Source organism: Pezoporus flaviventris, unplaced genomic scaffold (genome assembly GCF_033815535.1).
Source record: "Pezoporus flaviventris isolate CSIRO_AGI_PZ_B2104156 unplaced genomic scaffold, CSIRO_AGI_Pfla_v1 ptg000029l, whole genome shotgun sequence".
NCBI lineage: Eukaryota > Metazoa > Chordata > Aves > Psittaciformes > Psittacidae > Pezoporus > Pezoporus flaviventris.
This window is the reverse complement of record NW_026892577.1, coordinates 1,425,358-1,435,043: the sequence shown is the minus strand read 5'-3', so window position 1 is coordinate 1,435,043 and position 9,686 is coordinate 1,425,358. Positions and strand designations below refer to the sequence as shown.

Below are 9,686 nucleotides of genomic sequence, written 5' to 3'. Positions count from 1 at the left end.
GCATAATAAATATACTTCAGGCAGTGTCTGTGAAATTGTGGTCTATCCCCAAGGTGTAAATCTACATCTTTGAGAGCTAAACTGGAAAATTAACGCAGGAAAAGCATACAAACTCTTTTAAACAAAATCAGAGTAACCAAAGAAGTTTACATCATTTAATAGCACCTTTCCATCACGATTCTGAGCATTACAATCTGTTATTTTTAAAAGACAAAGTAGTAAAGATCAATTAGGTTCATTTTAATAGAAGCAGAGCAAGATTCAAGTTCTTCTCATACCCTTCAGGAGAATCTTAAAGCCAGACATATGTCATTAAGACTACTGTGGTTTCAGTCAGACAGCAGCTTCCATCGCTGCTAATAGTCATAGATGCTGTGAAGAAAGGGAATTGTTATTTTTTAGTAGAGCCAGTGGGAATTCTTCAATCAGATAATTCTTAGTTGGAAATCATCAGTTTTTTAACAAGCACTTTTTTAGAGTTTCTTGGGATTGGCATAAGATTTCTGGTCAAAATAGAAACAGACAAAAAGAAACCGAAGATTAGTTTGGTGTCTGGAGTACTCTTATAGCATGTGGTAAAGACCAGGTTCAACAACCCTTTTCTGGCTAACCTGCAACAGCAACGTGACCATGAATTTCCCATTTCTGTCTCAAACAGAAAATGGGAACTTTTTCTATTTCTAGCTATTTTGGTGTATCTTCCCTCTGTTTTCAAGTCTAAAACCCCCAAGTTTTGTACTCTCTTCATGATTATTCTCTTTCCATTCAATTTTTTTAAGATCTCCTATACAAATGGCCCTCCAGCTTCTCCACTATGAGTGAGAAATCTCACTAATTAAAGGATACAGACTAACAAGAGAAAATATTCTATGTCTACACTATGAACTGGCTTCCAGCAAAGAGCATCCCACCCTACAAACACCAAAGATTGTACATATATTTACTCAAATAATCTGTATTATTCATGAACAGACATTTTATGAGACAGAGGCAAAAGTATCATTCCTGAATGAACAGCTTGGTAGTATAGGCCCTCTGATAGGAAGCATTTCTGGATGTGTTCCACCACTTGATGTTCAGGAAACCATGTTGTATGACACAAAGGATTAGGAAAAATAAGCTGCATGACATTTATTTTGTAATTTTAACATTAATATCTGTAGAAACATTTTATTGTCAGTACAAAAGTTAACAGATTTTAATACTTCTTTTACCCAATTTAAAAACAAAAGGACAACCAAAACAAAACACCACCACAAAAAACAGTGTAATTTGCATTCATACTGCATGGCCATATCAGTGTGAGTGTTCTGAAAGTAAAAACACAAGGCTTCTGTAAAAAGATACAAACAACAGTGATATTTTAGCAGAGGCCAGTGCTATACCTACTGTTATGGAATGGATCAGAAGGAAATACTGGAGTCAGCATGAATTAATCCCTTAAAAAGATGCTGATATTCCTATGGCAAATTGTCATTATAAACAACAACTCTCTTTTTAACTTAAGTTACAATAGAAGGATAGTCTAAAAGGCGAAAGATACAGGCCAAAAGATCTGGAACCTATTATCCAAACTCAGGGAAGAGAATTGTAGTTAATTTGATGCATGTGCAACTCAGGGGTAGAAGCTCAGCTCCTTTTAGAGCAGTATGTTCTGCTATGGTTATAGACAAATTCATGTCTTTCCTTACTTTAGGAACCCTCTTTGAAATTTTCTTCCTTTTTTTTATGTGTGTGTCTGTGTGGAATGATTTTGATTTTTGGCCACGGGAAACATTTCTAAAGAGTTAAACTGTTAAAGTGACAGGTATTGAGAAGAAAAGACTTTCTTGTGAAAGGATTTGGCTTTGATAAGAATAATCATCTGACACTGCAGTTTTTAAAACACAAATAAATCAAAAGTTTAATTCCCCCAAATTAGTTATATACTGTAAATATTTCTTTTTTTTTAAAAGATCTGAAAACTAGTAAAGTCTGAGCATTATATCTACTAGTTCTCTGTGCTGCCTGCATAGAAATGCCATTTAAATTATAAAAACACAACAACCCTATAAACGATTAACTGTTTTGTACATTACCAATTAGTTAATAAATTAATGATATACCATTTTCCCTGAAAGCAAAGTATTTTCCACCTTTGGATGGTGAAAATTAAGAAATTCTGTGTAAGAACAGCATTTAGCAAATAGCTGTTAAAAAAGAGACTAATTCGCTAGGTGGATTGGGACATCCATTTTTAAATCAATACAAAAAATAATTCATTGTAAATATATATAATATATATTTATACATATTTTGAATATATTTACATACATCCAGCACCTATATACTGCATTTGTGCTCTGTAAGTGTGTGCCAACATATATTTTCTCCAAATATTACAAAATAAACAAGAAAGGCAGACCCAGAGTTTGCCTCAAGTCCAACTGGTCCATTGTACAAAGAAAGTCTGTTGCAGCTTACAGGAAGCCAGAGAATTGATAGCAAAGGGTATCTAGACACAGTTCATAAACATTCTTCTTGCTGGGAATGTTTAAAAGTTGTGAATTCTGAGTTTCTTTATGTAGGTTTTGAACTGCTTTCCTCCAAGTTTGGTTTGTGGTTTTTTTTTTTCTCCTTTTTCTTCTTTTTTTCCATATTTCATATGTACAAGCAGAAACATTAAGGTCCTGGAGAAAAGAATTCATTTTGTATATGGTAGGTAGCTTGATGTTCTTGTTTCTTTATTCACCTGTATGACTTACTTTCATGTTTTAACACTCCCATTCATGTGTTGGTACTTGGGAAGACAAGGTTCATAAGGCATTGGATCAGGAGAAAAAACAGAGTCATCACCTGAAGAACACGAACTCCTCGTGTCAGGGTAACTAGGTGAATATTGTTCGAGAGGTCCACTGAGGTCCAGATACTCCTATGACAAAAGAAAGAAACCACACTTTAGACAGTAAGACTGACAATAGCATGTTACTGCTGCACTGATTTGGCTTGATCATCCCATGGGTGAAAGAGGAGTTTAAAGATGACATTTCTGTAATGCAATTGCATTCAAACCCACCTCTTGCTTTAATATCTCATAAAACAAGAAGCTTGGATAGAGAAAGAAAACCCAAACCAATAACACAGTACTTTTCTGAAGTCCAACATCACCAGCATTAGCCGCGCCACTGGAAATAAAACTTGCCAACCACATCAAAAGAGGACTTTTCACTCGCAATGATAAAAATGAAATTTCATCCTAAATAGAACCATTTTTCTTTAGCACATGGTAATGATTTGGTGAGGGAAGGATACTTCCAACTTTATATTCCTTTGGTCACTTTGAATCTCTGTTTTATATTCTGTGATATTAAATTTGTGTTTAAACATGCAGTGGCATACATGTAAAAAAGAGCTGAAAAAGGAAAATAAAGTCACTAGATTTTGGGGTTTTCATATGCGTGTGTGTCCCAGAGTAGCTATGACCAAAGCAGTCATTAAAAAAGGAAATAATATCTGCTGAATCCAAGTTTTGGATTAAGGCTTTTTTGCTAGAAACAACAGTTTTGGCAAGAGAATAAAGTTATTTTTCCCCTTGAAATGTTCCTTCTCTTTCAACTTCTAAAGGCAGCTGCATTCATTTAAATGCAATCTCTTCATTTGCTAAACCGCAAGTTATGATCGTACTGACGAGACAAGTCTTCCACCTCAGTCAGTATTTTATGCTGCTGTGCTTCGGTTTGGGGTAATTTAGTTCTTCAGCTAACACATTTTTTTAAATCAGAAATTCAATCATTACCATATTATAGTTAAAAAATGGTCACCATTTTAAAAGCAGTGAATATAAGTTTTAAAATGCCGACAAATACAGTAGCCAGCAAGAGAAGGCAGTTTGGATCTGTGATTACTGCCTACCTTGCCTTTAAAAAATCCACAGGGGCAATCATGACATGTATTTCTTAGGAAACCAGTCCTACATGAACAGAAATAATCAACCATTTTCTAGACAGACAGAAGAAGAAAGTATTCCAGTATCTGAAGAAACAGGGCTTTCTCATGGGATATCAGGCATGGCTTGTCACATCAAAAGACTTGATGCGATTCAGTTATGAATTCAGTATTTAAGGTGGGCTTCTTATCCCTTCTCCATCTTTCTTATCCAATGCCAAGGGCCAGAGCCACATAAAGGGGCATAAGAAGTTCCCAGTATCAGGTTGGTTCCTGGTGTTGATACAACAATATACCCTTGAGATTGACTCTGGGTAACTTCTGCTTTTGGGGCTCTAGGAAACATTCCATGCAACCCATGGAAGCATCAGAAATAGTGTCTTTTGGAAGGGGAAAAAATAACAAGCAAACAAAAAAAATCCCCAAAAACACCAGTGAAAAAACCCAACAAGCGATGATTATGGAGAAGAGGAAGACATTTCCATAAGCAGAAGTAATCACTTGGACAAATGCAGAGGAAGATATTATTGGCTGCCCTAAAAAATGAGTTGGGTAAACTAGGCTGACTCTGTACCAACGGTGTCATTCCAGGGGGAAAGGAAAAGTGCCACTGTAGAGAGGACAAGCAGAAGTACCATCCCATTGAAGCATGATGGACCCGACTTCAGGAAACCTGTGCAGATTACAGATCTCAAAAGCTACAGAGGAAAATGGGAGACACACTAGAGTTCTCAGGAGGTACTGAGTGAGAACATGACAAGTTTTCAAGAACATAAAACGTGCTGCAAACACAAGTGAAATAATTTGCTTTCTATGTCCAGGGTAAATAGGACACAAAGCAATATCTTATGTTGAAAGATTAGAGATTAGGAAAAGCTTTCAGGAAATAAAGCTAATGAAACAAAGCAATAGACTGTCAAGGGGCGATGCAGAAATACAGCAGGGGAGATCTTTAAGGACAAGTTACATAAACATCTGTCAGGGATGACAAACGTATAGTGGATCCTGCCATAGGTCGATCAGATGGACTGGATGTACTGAGCTTTTCCCAGCCTTTTTTCCTGTGATTCTAGTCTAAAGTAATTGACAGAACCCTAAAGGCCTTTTCAGGTTACCTTTCAGATCCTTCCAGCCCCATGACTTGGGAAGGCAAGATGGTTAAACACACACAAGAAAGCAAGCAATATCCTTTCCCAGGCTTAGAATTGCAGCCCAGAACCTCCCTCTTCAATTTGCAAGTGCATATCCAGTCCAAGCCACCCAGCACTCTGCAGTGGCAGCCAGCCCACCTCCAACAAGTCTTGTGAAATCATGTATAATGTAGGCAGGAAAAGATGCAGTCCGTCTGGATGAGGGGAGAATGGTAATGATATGCAGAGCTGCATTACCAACTCCAAAGGGAGCACACACATATTCTTACCCCAACTCTGAGCCACTCCTGAAGGTGCCACCTTTTCGAGTAAGCCTTAAAACCAGAATCCAGGCAAATATATAGCTGCTACTGAAGCAAAAGTCTCTTTTTCAACTGGATCTACTGAACAAATCATGGTCATAAAAAATGGGGTCTCTTTACTCAGGCTCTCCTGTCATCGCTGTTGCACACAGACTTTCTTAAAGCTGCATAATAATCCATTTTTTTATTTATCTGACAATTATGAAAAATCAGAAAGTAATACATATATGTATCAAGAACAATCCAAATCTTTTTTTCCCTACTTTTTTCTCCCTTATAAAGAAGCAACAGCAAGTCAGAGAAATTTATTTTGAAACTGTTAAATCAAGTTGTTGCTACTTCCCTAAGTGTTTTGTTCTTTTTCTTCCTCCCGTTATAGATATCATTTCTTAGAATAATAGGAATTCACAAAACATTTCTGAGACACCAAGCATTTCCTCTCAAAAGAAGTTTCCACCAAAAGAATCAACATTTCCATCACTTGTGATCTTCCTCAAAGGTGCATGTGCTTTAGTGATAAGAGAGCCGATTCCTGTGTGAATACCCTAATCAGTGTGTTCCTTGCTAAAACTAATAATATCTCAGACCTCTGAAAGAATGCTCTTCAAATAAAACCTTTCTGCATTCATACATCCCAACCTGAAGCAGTGTTAGGCAGGACCTTTGGATAATTGGATGACTGTTCACATGTTCCCTATGGGTCCTCCTTCCCTCCACAGAGAGCTATTTCAGTGAACCTAATTCACTCTCAGACATATAATCTGAAATCTACCATCAACAGTTTCTCCTTTCCTGACCTAGATATCATGGCTGGGAATCAAACCGGGTCGATAACTGAAAAACACCATGAACTCTACATATCTCCTTGACATGAACCTCATGTTGAAACACATATATCGCCTCTCAACCTGCTGCATGCAGTCCCTCGATACTGCCACTCTAAAAACATCAAAAGATGCAATGAGAAATAAACAAAAACATTTTAAAGATGTGTTTCTGTTTAGTTACATAAATCAAGGCATAATGGCAAGAAACCGAGGATTTCATGCATGTAACCTCAGAGGACAACGACAAACAGAACAAGAAGAGAACTTGAGCAGGATTTCATAATTGAATAAATTCCATCTGTCTCCTGAAGCATTTGTCCTGATCAGCAGCTTATGGAGGGAAACAATTTACCTACCTCATTAGTTGTGAGAGTGAGAATCCGATCCAAGTCTTCTACCAACTGTTTGAAAGTCGGTCTCTGTGAAGGCACAGCATGCCAGCAATCTCTCATCATCATATAGCTGTAAGAAACACACATTTTCTTGGCTTAATTAAAATCACGCGTTTCCTCGCAAATCTCTTCACACACAATGCTCTTCATCACAAGCAAAGCAGCAAGCACCCACAACCCTGTACACTGACCACTGACTTTGCCAGAACTGTTTGATATTCCTTTTCCTCAAAGGTGCGTTTCTACTCCTGAATCTCTTCCCCACCCAGTGTCTAAATTGCTTTTTTTGTGGACCCAATTCTGTAGCCTTCTTTCCCAGGAATTGCAGTGGTTTTAAATTACTCATGCTTAAATATTTGTGCACGTTAGGGATTGTGGGCTTTGTGAAGAAATTAAAGAAATTATTAAGAAAAAATAAATTAAAAATAGTTAAGGGCTCCACTGAAATATCAGAGTGGGAAAACACCCTCCCTCCATCACCAGGAGATAACGGTGTGCTAACGCAGAAGTTCCCAGATGTGCTTTGCTGTGTACAAAACCAGCCTGATGTACCCTCCATATGATTAGTGGCCATTTAGGCATTTTCATGTTAACGAGATTAAAATAAAGCAAATGTGGGTGTAAAAACACTGATGAAGACAGGATAGTAGATGATCTCTTCTTTTTTTCAATGGGATCACAGCAGGGTGTGTAAAGAAGATGCTTAAATCCTCTGTCAAACATTTCCTGAAGACCTTTTCATACCTTTACTTATCTTACACACATGTATATCTACAGTTCTGCTGGGAGAAGCATTAACCATGTGAATTCAGTACACTTTATGCCCTCCAGTCCTGGTATAGCAAATAAGGGTCCTTACAGTTCATTGGTGCAGTTGGCAGGTTTATCCATTCGATGCCCTTCTTTAAGCAGCTTAAAAAGTTCCTCCACTGGGATTCCCGGGTAGGGCGATCCTCCTAACGTGAAGATCTCCCACATTAACACACCAAATGACCAACTACAAATCAAAGAGAAAACTGCATTAGTAGATCTGCCTTACTGCTGGAAACAGAGATGTGTCTGTGGCAGATGCAATGACTGTTGGCTTCTCTTAGGAGATGATGAAATCAGCATCTGCCCAACTCCGACCACAGAGTTGGAAGGAAGGAACCTTAAAGCTCATCCAGTTCCAACCCCTGCCACGGGCAGGGACCCCTTCCACTAGAGCAGCTTGCTCCAAGCCCCTGTGTCCAACCTGGCCTTGAACACTGCCAGGGATGGGGCAGCCACAGCTTCTCTGGGCACCCTGTGCCAGCGCCTCAGCACCCTCACAGGGAAGAGCTTCTGCCTAAGAGCTCATCTCAGTCTCCCCTCTGGCAGGTTAAAGCCATTCCCCTTGGCCTCTCACTATATCAGTCAATTAATTGGATATATGTCTAGGCAGCACATAGAAATAGTGACTGACATGAGCAGAAAGATCAGAAACACACTCTCTGCCTTTGCTGTGCTCTAAGCACCCAAGCTTCCAGGACTATTGCAAAGAACCACGTCTTCACAGCTTAATTACTTACAGAGCACTCACAGCTGACCTGGATTGCAGTGATGTGGCAGGGTATTTTGGAAAAAAAAAGCAGACTGTTCAAAACAAAAATATTTTGCCTCATTCTGCTCGCCTATTTTTTATCATTAATTGTTGTTAGGAAATGAAAGAGGATCATTTAAAGCCAGTTTTCCTGCCTGCTTGCCACCTCCTCCAGCGCCCACCTCGCTGGCAAACCAGGGCTCTTTGGCAGGCAGCTTTGCCAGGTAAGCTACAGCACACAGCTTGCACTGGCTCCCCAGCTTCTCTGCAGCTCTCCAGGCTTTGAGCAGTGTATTTTAGCAAACTGTTTGCACAAACTTACAATAATATTATCTTTAGCCTTCTTCAAAGCCACCATGGGGCCAAGAGGCTCCAAGTTCCAGCACTGAAACCCATGTGCTGTTGAAGAGCTCGGACTGACTTTCAATCCTGAACCAGTGAAGTGGTTTACTTCACATTCACTTTCATATTTTTGCCAAGATGTTGTTTTAAAACAAAAGTGGGGTTCACCCTTAACCTGTGTATACAGTTTCCTTGTAAATACTGAAGAAAAACCTCAATAAATGCTTTTCTTAAGGGCAGCGCAGCTCAAAAAGTGGACCCATGTTAAAGAATGAGGAGATACCCCTTATTTTCTCCACCCTGCCCTTTTTCCCTTTAACCCTGCACTGACATGCATAACCTTTTAAAGCAGTGCTGGGAAACATCCAGCCCTTTACAGTTAACAGCTTCTCTTGGAGAAATAAAAACCATGAGATCTTCATCTGCACTGCATAAATATACACATCTACTTCAAGCACAGTGCACACGAGTACCGTAGACGGGCTTAGGAAACAGTAATAAGAAGCAGAATAAATCCTGAGCAGTCGGGTTGCATCAGCCAGTGACTTTTGTGCACACATTAAAAGATTTGAAGTGTCAGAGTCCAGTGATTTCTGCTACACGGGAAACACCAACACTTCTGAAAATCAGAGAGAGCTTTCCCACTATATCCAGCCTATGTTTTATTGGACCTAAACTTAGCACAACTTCTTATAAGAACTTTTGCTTGCTTTCTTTCCCTCTCATGTTTTTTAACCTGAAGGAAGTCCAGAGTATGTCAAAAGCCAAGCAAATTAGATAGACTCTTTGTAGCTGCACATCCATAAATAAGTTCAAGGGGGGAAACTTCCGCACTGACAGAAGGAGGTTAGCATTTTCCACCTTTCATGTGCTTTGAAGCTGGGCAGATTAGTAACAGAGCACTGGTTAGCAGTCTACCATAAAATCCTCACTTTCTAAGGGCAAGTCCTGCTCCATCTATTAATATGTGAAACAGAATGAAAACTCCTACAGGTAAAAGACAACAGCAAAATACACTGAAAATATCACAGACTTTCACAAATGCAAACCAAAACAACCCTCCCTCCGCCCCTCAAAACCCCACTCAAATAAGGCCACTTACACATCACTTTGATGCGTGTAAACTCTGTCAAACAGAGCTTCTGGAGCCATCCACTTTACTGGAAGCCGTCCCTGTAAGTCAGGAG

The 9,686-nt window shown here is 39.1% G+C and overlaps 1 protein-coding gene across 10 annotated transcripts in view; it reads right to left on the bottom strand.

The window, feature by feature from the left end:
- Positions 1 to 1,106: 1,106 nt before the first annotated feature.
- The window catches only part of FGFR2 (fibroblast growth factor receptor 2), an 87,125-nt gene continuing 78,545 nt past the window's right edge, over positions 1,107 to 9,686 (bottom strand). For all 10 annotated transcript variants that reach the window (XM_061458587.1, XM_061458590.1, XM_061458589.1 and 7 more), the window contains 4 exons: positions 9,602 to 9,672; positions 7,456 to 7,593; positions 6,561 to 6,666; positions 1,107 to 2,911 (listed from right to left, as the gene is read on the bottom strand). In XM_061458587.1, the coding sequence (XP_061314571.1) occupies positions 2,747 to 2,911; positions 6,561 to 6,666; positions 7,456 to 7,593; positions 9,602 to 9,672 (480 nt within the window). In that variant the 3' untranslated portion in view covers positions 1,107 to 2,746. The remainder of the gene's footprint in view (positions 2,912 to 6,560; positions 6,667 to 7,455; positions 7,594 to 9,601; positions 9,673 to 9,686) is intronic.